General features: G+C 50.0%; 1 protein-coding gene across 1 annotated transcript in view; it reads right to left on the minus strand.

Annotated features, from left to right (window-relative positions):
- Positions 1-17924, minus strand: part of BRD4 (bromodomain containing 4) — an 87332-nt gene that overhangs the window by 32735 nt on the left and 36673 nt on the right. The window contains 2 exon segments of the mRNA XM_049640077.1: positions 392-529; positions 4175-4493. Of these exon segments, the coding sequence (XP_049496034.1) occupies positions 392-529; positions 4175-4459 (423 nt within the window). The 5' untranslated portion in view covers positions 4460-4493.

The raw sequence follows: 17924 nt of genomic DNA on the forward strand, positions 1-17924 counted from the left end.
CCTTTGCACAACTACGTTAGTAGGCTCCTTCCTGACAATTGACATCACCCAAATGGACTTTTTAATGAGTTGTCACTGTCCTTCTCACACCTTCTCTACTACACATGCCCAAGAACCAAAATCCCAAGGGCATGAGAAGCACATGCTTCAAGCTAACAAGGATGGCTTGGAAGTAAAGCAAGGTCAGCACCCTCCTCCCCAAAAAAGAAACACCCAGTCACAGGCAAAGCCATGGGTCCCGTTATTTCTGCCTCCAAATGATCTCCTCCCATCAGACTCTAAATCCCACCGGCTACCAAGCACCCCTGCCCACAGGCTCCAGATATGCCCGCCTCCTTCTCCTCTCCTCCCCTCCCCTCAGGGCAGCTGGACACCTGCCACCACATCTCACCTTGTTGTAGATGTAACAATTTGTAAACATAGTGTTGAAGTCCTGGATACATTCCTGAGCATTCCAGTAATAGTTGTTTTCCAAGCGCTTCTTTATTGTTCCCATATCCATAGGCGTTTTAATGATCTTATAGTAATCCTGGAGAGCAAAAAGAGCAAAAGGCCAGTGTCACCTTCCCGGCCATGCAGCATTCATAGGCAGGCCTGTGGATCTCACTCCAGGAACACAGATGAGAGCCACGGCACAGACTGAAGCCCTTCCATGGTCTCAGCAAGCCATCTCAACGGGAATCCAAGACAAAGTGAGAATTAGGGAAGAATTCTTACATGTCCGGTGCAAATGTGGAGGGAAAAGGTCCAAGTCTGTCACATGCCCAGGTCTGGGAACAGGTTGTCTTTACTGAGATCTAGGCTTTTTTTCCTTTTTTTTGTGATCTCAGGCCAGATCACACACACAAAAAAATCCTTTAATTTCTAGTAAATAACAGGGAAAACATATCTCTTTGAAAAGCGGTCCTTATCTAGTAAAACAACCTACAGCAGGTTGTACTTTCTCCCTACTATTGTGACATTTTACTGGTCCATAAAATGCAAAATCCTATGGAACCAGGATCGAGGCACACCTGTAACAACTGGAATCCCTGCTTCTGATCACACTGAAGAACCATGGAGCAGAAGCCTCCACCTTCACTCAAGTTCACCACACTTCCATTTCGATTACTGGTCTTTCTAAAGGATGTGTCAGCAGTACCTGGATACAGCTGAATAACCAGCCAGGTTAATGAGGAATCCAGACAACCCGTACAATCCTCAGTTAAAAAAAAAAAAAAAAAAATCCAGCAGACCCCACTCCTCAAAACTTCACAGCCTACTCTACAAGTGCCAAACGGAAGGAGCCAGACGGCAGGTGTACATATCCTAAAGCCCTTCAAATCAGACGCTACTACTGTCCGCTTTCTCTAAATCTAAACCTATCCTAAAAACTGAATGTTAACATTTAAAAATAACCACAGGAGGTATCTGGGGACAGAACAGGCAGCACACCAGGCTTCCCTGTAGAAGGACCAGAGAGAGCCAGGCAGGGAGACCCGCATGCAGCTGGCCAGCTCCAACGTAGACTGCAATCTCAGAGGCTCCCTTAATCAGGCCTGGGTGTGGTATCAGAACCAAGTCCTGATGACAGAGAGGCAGGCCTATCCCTCACCAAGTGCCACGGTCTTGCCTGGAAATGGTGGACAGTATTGGAAAGGTAAGCACAGGGTGTGAGGCTTTAAGCTGTTCTGACACCCACGAGAAAGGAACAAAAGCAACCAGCTTACACATAATGAGTGGCAGAGATCATAGCCCTGAGCTGACAAGGGCTACACACGCATGCCCGGGTACCCTGCCCAGGAGGCCACAAGGACAGACTGTACCAGACTTTCTATATTCTACTATGGCTCTGGCCACCTTTCCCAAGAGAACCAAGGCCCCAATGGAAATATATTTTTTAGTCTATGGCCAATAATGGTGTCAGCTGCTTGAACTGGCCATGGCCTGTCACGTAGAGGGAGAGAGACAGAGAGCAAGCGCATGAGCATGCCGACAAGGGGGCAGTGGGTTTAGGGGCATGACAATCCAACTGTACATGTTTACTGAACAGAAGGGGCAGGCATGCTAGTGAAAAGTCCAGCAGAGATCAGAGGCCAAAATGCAGATAAAGATTCCTGGAAGGTGTCAGAAAACAGAAAAAGAAAGAACCTTTTTTTTTGTGGCTGTAGTAGCATTTTCTCGAGGAGGGGGAGAGGTCCCTGGAACACCAGGCTTTAAGCAGAATGCTGCTTCTGACTGACTAGCCCTGCCCTACTCCTCTGGGTCAGTTCCTGGCGCTCCCACCTCCCTGAAGACACCAGATCAGTGCCACCTTGCACCGGCCTCTTCTTCCTATGTCAGAACTGCTGAGGGTGATGTTAACAGTCACGGAGACAGGGATTCACACTGTGACCTCCAGGGAGCCTGGCCTCCACTGCACAGTGAATGACCTCAAACTCCCAAACCACTGGGCCTTACAGACCCCCCTGCCCCATGCCTGTCCTGCTAGCTGGGGATGCTGCCTTCTCGGGATTTTGGGTACCCCAGCGCCCCCCACCCCTTCTCCTCGGTCTTCGCCCTCTCAGCCCTCTGAATTTTCCTGTAACAAACCAACCCCTCCTCCATTCTGGCCCTGCCGCGGTTTCCCTTCAATGCCAAATTTCTCGAAATGATGGCTTCACATCCTCACCTTCTCATTCACACCGTCGGGAATCTGGTTTCTACTTCTGCGTCACATCTTCCTAAGGTCACCAATGCCTTCCTAAAGGCCAACAGGAGGGTCAGGTCGGAATCCTCATCTCTTTGACCTCCCTGCAGCCTCTGATGTGGAAACCTGGGGGACTGCTCTCTGCTGGTGATTCTCCTGGCTCTCTTCTACAGGTCTCCCACCACCTCCCTCTGGTGCTATAAAAGTTGCAGTACCCCCTGGATTTCACCCCCCACCCCAGACCCACCTCCTCCCAGTCTTTGTCTTTGCTCTGGGAAGGTCACCCTCACCTATGGATCCCACACGGCCCAGCCCAGCCCACTAACCCAACCAGAGATTATGCTGTAGCAAGCTCTCCCAAGAACCTCCCTCCAGTGACACGTCGTCTGCCCCTACTCCTTGTCACGGTCACCAGCAAGAGTAGCCCCTAAGGCCAGATCTGGCAAGGATCCTCTTTTGCTTCCGCCCCTTTTCTTGAGCCAGTTCATGATCTAGACCCACAGTGCCTCCTCCTGACTTGCTCTTCCTGAGTGCACATGACACATACTCAACAGAGAGAGGTAATTGGACGAATGTCACAGATACAGCTGCTTTCACAACAGGAGGGTCACACTAGCAGTGTATCCATCCTTTTTGAAACTGGATGCCCGGCAAAGGCTGAGGTTCCTACACTTGTGCAGTTCAAACCCCCAGAGACCCACGCCTGCGTCTATGGCAATAATCATGTAACTCCTCATCCAGGGGATGTGTGAGACTTAGCAAACAGCAGGGCTTAACTTAGAGACACTTAGTCCTCAATGCTAGAAGAAAAGAAAAAAATTATCTATCCCGTTTCTTCCCTGAGGTTCAGTTAGAGATACAAACTGAGGTTCCAGAACCATTTGCTAGGGATGTGGGCAAAAGGAAAACTCTCTCTAGGGAAAGAGCAGAAGAGGGGTACAGAAGAACCAAAGCAAGTGCACCGCGGCTGCAACTGAGCAGGTGGTGGGTGTGCGTGGAGGCAGCCGAGGGCAAAGCTGCACCGGTTACCTCCTCCCTCCAACCAGGCCCCTCCAAGTACTGGTTGCCTGGGAGATACTCCACTGCCTCTTCCCACCCTGCGCTCTGGGTGATCGCGACGATGACAGCCATGTCAGTACAGAAAAGGTACTGCAGCAAACCAGTCCCCCTTCCACAGCCTCCCAACCATGCCTGAGAAGTAAGGGGCCTGGACCACCAACTGCTCCTACTTCAGCTCCCCTAAAGGATCAGAAGGAAAGCTGCAAGCACTCCTTTTCACCCCCATTTCAACTTCTCTACAGTTTCTCCCGGAGCCGAAATCTAAGAACTGATGACTCTTCGTCAGGATTACCAAAACCATTCACTCAAGGGCCTCATGAGTGCTGGCAGTTCAGAGCGGGGCCCAAAGGCAGTTCTGTGTCCTCCTCCCGTCCCCCACTGTCCCCAGGAGCAACACGGGAAGGGACCTGGAGGACAGCAGCCCCGGGCCCTGCCCAAGTTACTCACAGGGAGGTTTAGCTTGACGGCGTCCACAGGCTGCTGGAAAGGCCACGCAAACTGGTGTTTCCATAGTGTCTTGAGCACCACTTTGAGCAGATATTGCAATTGATTCGTCTGCCTCTTGGGCTTGTTGGGGTTGGAGGTCTCCGGGGGCGGGGGGTTGGTGCTGGCTGTGTTGGCTTGCTGGGGTTGGGCCTGGGCCTGCGTTGTAGACATTTGGGTGGTTTCTAGTCCATCCCCCATCACTGGCAGATTTCTCAATCTCGTCCCAGGGCCGCTCTCCGCAGACATGCTACTGATCCCATCACATTCTTCACTGGGCACTCTACAAGGAGAAAAAAAGCCATAATCAGAAACCAGGCAGCAGATGGGCACCACTCACTGTGCCACGAGTGTGTGGCTTCCAAGGGCCGAGCTCCTCTGGTGGAAACTGGTCAGGCTGACCAGAGAGCCGCTTCTCGCACTAAAATAAAAGGCCCCCTGTGTCTGCTCTCCTCGGCAGAGAGCAGACGACGCATCCTACAGAACGGAAGAGAGAGCAAGCACCAATGGTGAGCGTCAGGAGAGACGGGGCTCAGAGAGAAGAGCTGACCAGGAGCCTGCAAGGGCTGTGAGGACTACTGATCCCATGCAGAAAGAGGCAGAATAAGCAACAAACCAGGTTCTCACATCATGTAACGGTTATTAAAAAAACAACAAAAAAAAAGTTTTTACTCATTTAGTTGGGGTGGGGGGACAGAAACCGCATCCCCAAGCAGGCTCTGGCAGTATAGGTGCACAGCCCGACGTGGGGCTCGATCCCATGAACCAGGAGATCATGACATGAACCAGAGTCGGACGCTTGACACACAGAGCCACCCAGGCAACCCCCATCTGAGAGTTTTTAAGGGACACTGCCTGTGTGGGAGGCAAGATGATTTGCAAGCCCCCAAATATGTCCTTTACATTAAAATTCTTTGTACTTGTGGCTCATGAAACATCGAGCCAAGTCAGTAATTCTGTTTGGCGATCAGGGCCAGAAGAGTGTGGCCCACGGAGTCCACTGCCGAGTGCTCAGGGCAAATGCTCACACTGAGAACACGTCCTTGGTGACTAAAATAATGCATGTTTGCTGATTAAAGAAATCCCACAAAGTAAGTGTTGATAACCTAAAAGTTATCACTTTATTAACCAGGTTTTCAAAGCTTATTCACAGAGATACAGAAGGTTACCTCTCGCGAACTGCACAGGGGGTGTGAGACCCCCAGTTCAATGCCTGTATGAGCACCCCTTCCGAGGCACTCTCCTCACCTGAACGACCCCTGCTTCGGACCATGCCAAGAATGCAAATCCCGCCACGAGCATCCTCACGATGGCAACTTTGTGTACCTGTCCAGTTATTCTAACAAAACCACAGATATGGGGTACATGTTTTTACTGCCAAAATGCCCTCCAGAAACACAGTAATTCACCCCTTACTTGCAGTGCCGAGAGTTCCCACACTCTGTTAATGAGAAGAAACATCTGCTCAAATGTGTACTGACTGTTTGGCATTCTTGCGGTGTGCACTTTTCTACTGGCAAGAAAAAGGAAGTATCAGCTTTAAGCCCAGTGTCCAGAATAAGAAAGACTTTGTAATCTAGGAGCTGCCTGCAGCTAATGAATATCGCCAGTAATAACCCTAGGAGTTCAGTGAGGGGTAAGAAAACCTCTCCGGCTGAGGGAGTCAGGCAAAGGCTTAGGAAAAAAGGGCAGATTTTACAATCACACGACTGGTAGGCAGAGGGGACCAAAAAAGACAGAGCAAGTTCACTGGCTCTGTCATGGCTTTCTTTCTGGAACACACTTAGCACAAACTAGGCACTCTGGCTGCTGAAGAATTACTTTATAATTCAATCCAAGTGTGATTTAAACCAAGAGCCCCACAAAGGTTTTGGTAGATGCAGTTCTGGCAAATTATCAAGTTTTAAAAGCACCAGGGGAAAGCTTGCTACGTAAAAGCAAGTCGGTCACAGGGGGCTGTGGAGAGCTGGCCCTCCTGGTCTGAGGCGTCCACCTCCCCACCCTCTGCCCCCACGGCCAGCCCCACACATGGGTCCTATTTGCAGGGGAAGCCCATGAGCTGACAAAACGGACCTGGTCAAGGAGACGGCATTCCTTCCAGGGTGCTCTGGCTGACTGCAGGTCTAGGTGTCACCTGGCTAGTGAACACATGGGAGAGGCGGCTGCAGGGAGGGGACCCAGGTGGGAGGAGCCCAAAGCCAACACGTGCAAGAGGCTGAATCTTACAGATTCAGTCTGGAACTGAATCCAGGCTTGCTTTAAGAGGTTAAGACTGGGACACCTGGGTGTCTCCGTCGGTTAAGTGTCCGACTTCGGCTCAGGTCATGATCTCGGCTCAGGTCATGATCTCGCGGTCCGTGAGTTTGAGCCCCATGTCGGGCTCTGTGCGGTCAGCTCAGAGCCTGGAGCCTGCTTCGGGGATTGTGTGTCTCTCTCGCTCTCTGCCCCTCCCCCCCTCATGCTCTCTCAAAATTGAATGTTAAAAAAAAAAAAAAAGAAAAACCTTTAAATAAATAAGTAAAATTGACCAGACTTATTTAAAAAAAAAGGTTAAAGCTGTTCTTTATCCTTTTTCACCGAACAGGTAAGAAATCTGCCAAGTGCCTTTCCCCTTTTCCCAGATGGGATGGCCACTTAAAAACAAACAAGAAACAAAGAACCAAACAAACCTCAAACCAAGTAATTCATGGGGCGCCTGGGTGGCGCAGTCGGTTAAGCGTCCGACTTCAGCCAGGTCACGATCTCGCGGTCCGTGAGTTCGAGCCCCGCGTCAGGCTCTGGGCTGATGGCTCGGAGCCTGGAGCCTGTTTCCGATTCTGTGTCTCCCTCTCTCTCTGCCCCTCCCCCGTTCATGCTATGTCTCTCTCTGTCCCAAAAATAAATAAAAAAAGTTGAAAAAAAAAATTAAAAAAAAAAAAAAAAAAAAAAAAACCAAGTAATTCATTAGTCATTTAGTTCATTAGAGAGGACGACACTGTGGAGAGAAATACTAGTGCTACCATCCAACACACCAGAGGGTGGGTATGTTGCAGCAGTCCCAACTTAGGTCTAGATGTGGTCTTGCATCGAATGCTGAACTTAAGTATTTAATGAGGCCCAACTGTGTCCAAGACACCAGGTGAGTATTTATAATCTGTGCCCTTCTCAGGGTCCTCTGGAGATCTGAGAAGGGGGTAGAGGTGGGGGCAGCTCCTAGGGCAGACTCTAAGATGGGTGTGCTCTCCCAGAACAACAGGCTGGGAACACTTACAGGAATGGGAATAGGGGGGCTTTGAAGGTGTGAAGCGATTTCCGGGTACCCGCCCCCACAAAATGGTGCCAAAGATGGGGAAGGAGCACGCAGGGCTGAAACCAGACAGGCATCTGGCATCAGAGCTTGAGGGGGCCTGCAGGTGGGGAAGTGGGCAGCAGCCTGGAGAGCATCTCCCAAGACAAGAGCAGTGTTCCAGGAGTTCAGGCCCACGGAGGGGCATTTCCCTACATCAACTTCATCTGAAGGTGGGAACAGTGAGAATATCCTGGACTACAATACTTTCCAAAGGCAGCTGTGACCGGGTAGGCCTGTTCCAGGCTCTGGAGACACAAGACATATCCCCTCTCCCATCAGGGTTACTTGTGGTACAAGTCTGTCCAGAACTACTGGCCACGTGGTCCTGGAAGGAAGTGCCTGGGGCACAAATCAAGGCAGGGCAGTAGGCACGGAGGCATTACTGGTGGGAGGTAAGCACAGGAGGTATGCATGAGGAAAGCCCAGCTGGGAGGTAAGAAAGGAGCCCAATGACTTGAGTAAAATGCATCCCAATAAGAGCAGGAAGGAGGGGAAGCACCCAAAGGGTGGGGTAAGGTGTGGAACCATCAGCAGGAGATTGCTCAGAGGAGAGAACAGAGGGAAGGAAGAGAGATCAAGGGGCCAGGCTGAATCACACACCACTGAGTAGGACATGGGAAGGGAGGAAGCACCCCAGAAGCTGCATTCAGTCATGCGTGGAGCCTTCAAAAAAGTGTGCCTTCATTCCTGAGGTGGGCAGCAAGGAAGACAGAAAAGGGTTTCTCCAACTGAGGTTTAATCAGTAAAGAGGGGACCTCAACCTCAGAGAAGCAAGGTCTACAGCCACCTGCAGAGTGATATGCTCAGGGCTCAGGTGCGGCTGTAGGAGGGTTCAAAGGACACGTTTAGGTGGATGGCGTTTAATCACCTGGTATGCATCCTCTATTTTCATTTTACTCATTCCAGTATTCACAAGGAAAGTCCCTGATTGGTGCCAGTGTGAAAGGCTGTGGAGAGAGGTGTCAGCAGAGAATATGACCATCTGTGTAGAATTTAACAATGCTGTTGTTCTGTTCTCATTGTATTTAATTTTACTGATATCCATGTGTGGTTTTTTATTTAGTTTACTTTCAAAATAAAGGCACTACAAACACAACAGTAAACTGTTTAAAAACAAAAACAAAACCCAACACCATGTCTCTGGAGGGGAGCCAGCCAAGACCAACTGCGGGTTCCGGGTGGGAGAAGCCAGTGGGTCAGGAGAGTTTGCAGGAACTGTGGGAAGTGGGGCGGAGGGCAGAGAGCCATGTACAGGACTGCAGAAGCTTTGGAGCACTCCCTGGAAAATCCTCCACAGGTAAGTGGATGTGGGTAATCGTTTATTGGGCAACTACAGAAACTGGGGTGGGGCTAGTGAGGCAGGAGGGGGAGACAGAGGGAAGAATGACATGGACAGTGTGCCAGCTGGCCAGGATCCTTTCGTATGGTGGCCATGGACCAGGCACACAGAGATACAGGACATGCTGAGTGTCTGGATACAAGTCTCAACAGAAGGGCAACATCACAGAGAAGGAAATAGGTCAGTAGGATTCTTAAAAGTTCTTAAAAAGAACTCCTTGGAGTCAGCTGGGAGAAGGTTCCACACAGCAGGACAGAATGCTGGTCCAAAGGAATAAAAGGAAACAAGTGTAAATGTGGCACCATCATGAAGGGAGACTGGGATACGCTGAAGTGAGCCTGGAAAGCTGGAAAGGAGGGTGGCACTAAGTGAGGATAAAGAATGATTTGCAGTTCCGCTTCCACGATTCAGTTTCTCCAAGAAAACAGCCTGAGAATTTCACAGCCAAGCACATGGCAGGTAAGCTGCCACAGCAAGGGGCAGGGGTGGCCCCATCCTGGAGATGTTCTGGCCCCAGGGCAGTGGAGCCCAGTCAGCCACAAGCACACAAAATGCCAGGGGGCCAAGCACGCCCCACCAGGAGGATGCAGTCCCATATGTTTTCCATTAAGCAATGACATTCTGGAAATCTCTAAACAGTGTCCACAGGGCAAGATGAAGTCAAGGCAACTGACTTCTGGAACCTGTGGGCTGGGCTGTACCTTTTTTTCTCTCCAGATGGACTCTCAGGGAAGCTAAGGGATGGAAGGCTCTGGACATAACCACTTTTCTTCACCTTCAAGCGAGCCCTGATGGGCTGTTGAGTCAAGAAAGCTGCATTTTTTTTGTTCACAAAATGAACGGAGCTTTCTCTACAGATAGCCTGATCCTCCAACTTTGCCTCATCTCTACGCTTTTAAACCACTATTTCCACCACAAAAGCCAAACACCCTTCCCTAGTCAGCCCTCTCACATTTGACACATAGTAACATTTAAATCCTCAAAACAACTCTGAGATTGCTTCTGGTCTTATCCCCATTTTAAAGATGAAGAAATGGAGGCACAGAAAAGTAACTTACCAGGAAGTAGAAAGATCAGACCTAAGCAGCCAGGGTGACCCAGACTCTAACATGACTCCTGGGAAGTTTCAGTTGGACTTGGAATCAAGGAAGCCCCCATTTAGCAGATGAACATGCAATTCCAGAAAGGAGATCCAGAAAGGATCATGCAAATGATCGGGACAAGCTGGCGCATCTTAAGTAACATGAAAAACTAAGCACAAGACCCATACACCTGTGAAGACTGAGGTCAATCAGGAAAGAAACTGCCACAGGCTGTCAGTTCAAATGCGAAGACATGTGCAGTTTAACAGATCCGATGGACCTCAGAGACACAAGCACCTCAAAGTTTCTTTCAGGTGCCTCTCAATCAACACAACCAGTGACAGGTGACATCCATCTACGTGAGGGATCGCCACGAGATGACCAGCATGTCCTGCTCCACACTCACAGCTTAAGAGGCCATGGCCTGAAAACCTGCAGCTCAGCCCTCCCAGGACTGCGGGAAACTAAAATCCTCACGAAACTTCCAGAAGCCACTCATTCGCACCGTGGCAAAGAACACAAAGGAAACCAACAAGACTCTCTCGCCTGTTGTGGGTCAAGAAAGACAGGCACTAGCAAGCGGCTCTATGTGAGAGCCAGGGTGACTTCTCTGACACAACAGATCCAACTAGGTTCCTGCCTTAGGTACATTCTTCCCACGGTGGTCACCACCACCCCACCCCGCACTGCCCCAGACCGTAGCATCAACACTAAACACAGTGGCCACGGTGGGCCCCCTTCCCTGTCACCTTCAGGCCTTTCATTTGCTGTACCTGGTGCTTCCCTGAACAGTCTGGCCAGTGCACACACACCTGGGAGCCCGGGGCCAGAGCCACCTTTACTTCATTCTTGTCCTCCCAGTACACAGCGAGTGCTCTCGGGTACAGAAGGCACCCTACACTAACGTCACCCTGGGGATTCTAGATCTCAAAGCTTTGGAAAGGAAAGCAGCTCGTGCTCGCACACAGAAAAATGTGGTGACTGCCAGATTCACTGGCTCAGCCAACGCATCCCGTGTGTGCCATGTGCCAGGCCCAGGACTCTGTGGTCAACGTGACATTCTTCCAGTGATTAAGCAATACTTGGGCAAGTACTGTAAAGGAGAAGGGCCAGGCTGCTCTGGCCAAGGACAGGGAGGGTGTGCACACTCCTGTGGTGGGTGAGGCAGAGAGGGACAGAGAAGGACAGAGAGGGTCAAGGCTTGTGACAGGAGAAGGAGGGACCGATGCAGGGACACAGGCATGGGTCTGGAGGCAGGGGAGATACCAGTGCATCTGAGGACCATTTGAAGTGGGAAGGGAGGGATGGCACAGCACAGGGGCCAGGTGACCACACCGGCTTTTGTCCCTCACAGGTTCTTGACTCAGGGCAGAGAATATAGTGGCAGGAGAAGGGGGGGGGGCATGCTTGGAGGGGGTCTGGGGGATAGATTCCAGGGTCATTCAGAACACAGATACAAGAGAAGTCCATTCTTGCCTCATGGTTCATTTTCAACTATACCTGCACCTGTGGAGTTCACAGATGCAAAAGAGAGAGAACCCAAGAGCGGATGCACGTGGACAGGGTGAGTCAATGGCTCAGCAGCAGGGCTTATGGGGAGAGACAAGCTGAAAACTCAGAAACTCCTAAATCTACCCGCATATATAAGGATGTAGGATTCCTGTGATACAGTAGACATCGTCTTCAACCAATTCAGGCAAAGTTTTAAGTCGAAAAGATCCTAAAATGCTATTCTGTTTTCATACTGACCTGTGGCCAAGAGGCAGGAGCCACCATTCACTTTGTTGAGTTAGTTGAAGGACAAGAGAGAGGAAGAAAATTTCACCTACTGTTTCCAACCCAAAGAAGGCTGCATGATTCAAATGAGTGTCCTAGTCCTGAATCTATCCCCAACAGATACCTTACAACAAAGTCCCAATTTAAAGGAGTAAGGAAAAGATGAAGAGAGATTAGACAGTTAGTGCCCTGGTCCCCAAACTGAGTACCAAGAGTGTCATGGTACCTTAGAGGGGCACTGTGGGAACGATCAGTATAAGGCAATTTCAAGGCCAGACTGCACAATTTCAATTTCAAGGCCAGACTGCACTATATCCCTTTGGACAATGTCCCATCTTGCAAAGCTTGGTGTTCAGCGAATGCTGTAACAAAAAGCAGATACCACATAAGACCCAATGTGGAACCAGAAATGCAGGTGGCAGGCATCCCATCTGGCTCTAAGGCCTGAGGAGTTAAGCAGCGCCTAATAGGCACACACATTCCATTAAGGAGGAACCATGATTCTCTTCCTAAGAGGATTCTCTTCCTAAGTTTAGAGACCCCTGATGAAGCACTCCTGCTTTCAGGGATACTGTCTGCTAACATCCCAACTCATCTAAATGATCTGAGAGGGGCACCTGGGTGGCTCCCTCGGTTAAGTGTCTGACTTCGGCTCATGTCATGATCTCACACGGTGTGTGAGTTCGAGCCCCACATCAGGCTCCGTGCTGACAGCTCAGAGCCTGGAGCTTGCTTCAGATTCTGTGTCTCCCTCTCTCTCTGCCCCTTCTTCCCCGCTTGTGCTCTGTCTCTCTCAAAAATAAATAAATGTAAAAAAAATTTTTTTTAGAAATGATCTCAGAAAAACTTAAGGACAGAATTTAGCAGACAACACACATGTAATATTTTTCAAATTTCAACAGAAAGTTTTATTTCCTGGAGACCAGGAGGCAAGACAGACATGGACAGGCTTGGTTCTGGGACTCTGAGGAGAGAAAAGAAAAGGCCATATATAGCTGCTCAGAAATTGGCTGATTTCTGGATATCTGGCCCTAGTTCTGTCCATCCCAAGAGGTTGGGTAAACTTGGTGGGTTGTGGCCAACTGAATTTTGAACTTGTAGGCCCATCTGAAGTCCTGGACTGCCAGAGGGCCCACAAAGCCAAGGGGCCCACCTCCACTTTGTCATGTTCATTTACTCACTCTCATCCTTAAGTGACACAACACCGAGGCAGCAAAACACCAGGGAAAACAGGAACAGTGCAGGCTACCTGGAAACCTTTACGAATTCTCCTGTGAAATACCGTCGCCACACTCAGCAGAGCTTTATGCAAGCCATCACCACATACGCCTGCACTAGGGCCGAGACAAGCTTGCCAGCACATACCTGCTACTTCCTGGGCCAGTGCTCTCTGAGCACTTGAGCTATACCTGCTTAATCCTCACAGCAACACTACAAGGTCAAGGGCAACATCATCATCTTCATGCCCGTGGCAACACAAGAGAGTGGGTGGTAGCCTGGTCAGCGGGAGGTCACCCAGGGCTGTATGTATTTCAAGTACTCTGCTCCACAGTTGTCTCTGCTCACCGAATACAGGGGCAGAGGCCTAGTTGACCAGCACTGCTGGGCCCGACAGGGCTGGTTTGCCCAAGGCCCCCTCCCCACCCCCCACCCCGGCCTTCCACATCCTGGCATGTATTAATCAGCAAGCCTGCTTTCTCTGCAGAAGCAGCTGAATGCCATGTGACCCTTGAGCTAGGTCTCCAGTCGGATTTCCAGAAGTGGTGTTTCCAAATTTCACCCCCAGAAACAAATCGGAGCCCAGACAGCTCTCATAGCACCTGGCCGTCTGTCTGTCTGTCTGTCTGCAGCGTGACTCGTCTCACATACTAGGTGAAATCTGAAGCATACTTCCCTGTTGATGCCATGGGGAGAGAGTGAAGGGGAACGGAGTCCAAGCTGTTACTTATGGTTCCCACACAGGGCTACAAGGAGCTGTGCTCTGAACTTGTTTCATGCCAAGCAAAATGTCAGCCAATGCCAGCTGACCCCTACCCCTCATGCAATTACAAGTTCACAGTGGAGCACATCCTTCAGAGGAAGTCACCTCCCCACCACTGCAAGGCCCTCCTATAAAGAATTATTTGGGGGAAGTGCAAGATCCTACCCAGCAATAAAAAGAAGGGGTTGGAGGATCTGGTCATTTCTCAGTACCGGTCAATTTGCAGCAAATACTTATCCTGTCCTAGGGACATCTTCCTTGAAATGTTGGTTACACTGGTTATGGAACACTAATATCAGAAGGTCCATTTCCTTCTGGTCCCAGAGCAGAAGCTATTTCCATTCACGGCCACAGCCCATTTCATTGTGCATCTGTGTCGGTGGGGAAGCACAGACAGGATTACTTTTCCATCTGACCGGCTCAGGCAGCTGGTGAGAACATCGCTCGTGTCATCAGCCAGACCGCGCCGTCTGGAGCTTGGCCAGTGGCTGTGCGCTGAGGCAGCTCTCAAAAACCTTAATCCTCCTTCATGCAGCTTGTACAAGCCCTGACTGCCTCCCCTCAGACATGCCAAACCAGGGCCATTACCTCAGACTCAGCCCTGCTGCCTGCCTTGAGCCAGGTGACCCAAGGCAGAGATGAGCCACCTACCTGCTAAGGGAGCAGAGACACACTCAAGCTCTCTGTTCCCCAGTAGAGGGGCACCAGGCCCACATGGACGTGGTGGTCAGGGGGACCGCGAGGAAGGCCCAGCAGATCACAACACTGCCAATTCAGAATTCCTGTCCTTTTGCTTTAGAAACCAATCAGCAGGCCCATTAAATTAGGGGCACTGAGATTTCTGCGCCATCTTTTCTCTGTAAAAGCTGCTAGAAGCTGGAGGGTTGACCAGCTCAGGTGCAGTAAAAGGTTCCGTTGTTACATATGGTTTACATCACTGTGCTTGATGGTTAGATCTGGGTGGACAGATTTGTTAATTTAAAACGTTCCTGTGATGGGTATGCAGTAAAAGCAAAACTTTGATGTGGACAAGATCAAAACTGTGAGGCTAAAACATATTCCAGCAGGGGCAGGCTGATTTTTCCTATAAAGGGCCAGGGAAGAAATACAGCCAGCTGTACAAGACATACAGTCTATAGCAATACTCCATCCTGCCTCTGCTGCACTGGGAAAGCAGCCCACCCACAAGCCTTAGACAAACGAGCGTGGCTATATGCCAATAACACTCAGACTGGCCCGTGAGCCCGAGTTTGCAAGTCCCGTTCCAAAGATTTCTAGACTTTGTGTCAGGGCGAGGGAAACGTTTGCGACAAAATGTTACGTTAGAAAAGCAGAATACAAGGGGTGCCTGGATGGCTCAGTCTTTAAGGCCTCCGACTCTCAATTTTGGCTCAAGTCGTGATCCCTTCGTGAGATTGAGCCCAGTGTTGGGATTCTCTCTCTGGCCCTCCCCCGCTCACATGCACAGTCTCTCTCAAAAGAAATAAACTTAAAAAAAGTAAAACAAAAAAAGGATAAGAGAATACAAAATTACAGGTTAAATTAGGTTATGGTGTGCAAATGAGCGGGTACACGGAACTATACAATGAAGTGGGACAGGGGTGGTGGGGGTGTGGAGGACTCTAAAACCCAACCAACCTACCAGTACGTACGTAAAAACAGCGCAGCTTCTCTGCAATCAGACACCTTTCACAAACCCCCACTGACTGACCTCTCTTGCTGTGTTCCGTCTCTCTGCCTGGCGAGCAGGCCTCCACTGCTACTCAAAGCAGCCTTGACCTGGGCCAAGACTCCAAATTACAAGCTGAAAGATTATGACAGAAATACAATGTCATTAATACAAACACTGGATTCCCACTGACCTGGGTCTAGGGTTGTGCCCTTCATAGGAAAGGTTAAGTGACATTTTCTTCCGGTTGCCTCTTTAAAATTTTTTTTTTTAACGTTTTATTTATTTTTGAGACAGAGAGAGACAGAGCATGAACGGGGGAGAGTCAGAAAGAGGGAGACACAGAATCCGAAACAGGCTCCAGGCTCCGAGCCGTCAGCACAGAGCCCGACGTGGGGCTCGAACTCACGGACCGCGAGATCATGACCTGAGCTGAAGTCGGCCGCTTAACCGACTGAGCCACCCAGGCGCCCCCCCGGTTGCCTCTTTTAAAGCTATCACTCCGACTCTTTTAACTGTCTTCATTTTTATACCTTTTATTTTCAGCTATTTGCTTTTCTTTCAACGTTTTTTTTTTTTTTTTAATTTATTTTTGGCACAGAGAGAGACAGAGCATGAACGGGGGAGGGGCAGAGAGAGAGGGAGACACAGAATCGGAAACAGGCTCCAGGCTCTGAGCCATCAGCCCAGAGCCTGACGCGGGGCTTGAACTCACGGACCGCGAGATCGTGACCTGGCTGAAGTCGGACGCTTAGCCGACTGCGCCACCCAGGCGCCCCCAGCTATTTGCTTTTCTAAAAGAGCTGGTGCAGTGTATGCGGCACTGAGGTGAACCTACACTGTAATATAGAACGCGAAAGGACTGTTCATTCACGTAGAAAAAATCCTGCTTTGAGAAGTGAACTCCAAGATGGCCACAGAGTGCACGGCCATGCAGACGGCAAAGCTGAAGTAGACAGTGAGGCTGGGTACTTCTTCCACTCAGATGAGGGTTTTTTGGAAGGACAAAAGACAAAGACAGTGTTTTTGGAAGTGTTTTTGGAAGGACAAAGACACTGGAAAACAGAAGAATCCGCAGGGCACCAAGGGTGAGAGAGAACATTCACCTCTTGACAGTGAAAACTACTGTAATGAGGGGAAAGTCTAAGAGTAAGAAACCAGGATTAGTTCCAACTAGGCCGACAGTCAGTCTTGGGCTGCCCGGCTGTAGACCAGAAAGCTTCTGAGGGTGATATCACACTGTCCTCTGGAACCCTCTCATTTCCAAGGAAAGGATAAAAATCAAGTTCATGATCCTCATGAACAAAACTTGAAATTATAAAAGACAGCTAACTACGGTGTTTGCAGCACGTCAAACACCAGGGAAACATGTCAGCGCTGACCTCCAAGCAAGTGATCGAAGGCAAGCTGTTTGGGAGTTCGGGAGGCCAAGAAGGAGGTGAGTGAAGGGCAGGTGACGAACAGCCTGCACAGCCAGTGGCTAGCACCACACAGGGGAAGGTGGTTCATGCCTGTGGCTGGAATGTTCCACAACGTGCCAGCTCAGCACACTGGCCTGTTATGTGTAAATGGAAACAACGTGTGAACAGACCCATGAGTGGGAAAGGCAACACTTCAATCAACCCTTCTACAATTTGATACCCTGGGAAGCAGGGGTAACAGGGAGGGGTGATATCCCCAACAAGAACACATCATGCCTCTGAGCTCTTCAAAACAGTAGAATGGTGGCTGAGAACAAGACTCAAGGCATCCCGGGGGCCCACCTATGTTCACTGGGGACAAAAGGGGATCAGGAAACAGGGCCACAAAAAGAGTTTCCAGGGACCACATGACAACGGAGAGGCCTCACTGAGAGGAAAGGTCAAACCAGGCCTTCAACGGCCGAGAGGACACATGGAAACAGGAGGACGTTCCAAGGTGCCAGGAATAGCAGCATGCATGAAGGACAAGGCACACATCGACTCTGGGTTTAGAGACGCAGAAGCCTGGTTACCTTGATGAAGAGCTAATGCGTATGGGGTGACCTTTTCCTCAACGATCTTACCCTCTGACCCTCACTCCGAAGTTGAATTTTACAAGAAAAACCTGTGAAAAAGGTTACATCTGTCAGCAGGTAATCTCAGGAAGTGATTCTAGCAAAGATGACTTTTCTTCTCGCCATGCCTCAGTTCCATCAGGTACAGAACCCAGATAATACGGGTGGGAGTGGGGGACAACATCACTTTTCCCAAAGGAAAGGGAACACAGAAAGTGACAAAGTTAATGTCACAACTGGAAAGACCCCAAGTGCTCAGTTTCCAAAGCAGGAACTGAAAGACTGACCCAAGGCCTAAAGACAACCAGTCATGAGAGTGGACAATGTCAAAACTGGATGTCTATTCCAAGAGTATACAGCAATAGGCTGCTCCTCTGAGAGGGAAACGGGCCAAGGGGCTCACCTTCCACACGGCCTTGACTTCCTGTCAGGCACCTCTTCTCTCAGGTAAGGGGTAAGCTTACCACTCCTTTGTCTGCTGGGAGGCCTCAGCCCTCAGCAAAT

This window comes from Panthera uncia, chromosome A2 (genome assembly GCF_023721935.1).
Source record: "Panthera uncia isolate 11264 chromosome A2, Puncia_PCG_1.0, whole genome shotgun sequence".
NCBI lineage: Eukaryota > Metazoa > Chordata > Mammalia > Carnivora > Felidae > Panthera > Panthera uncia.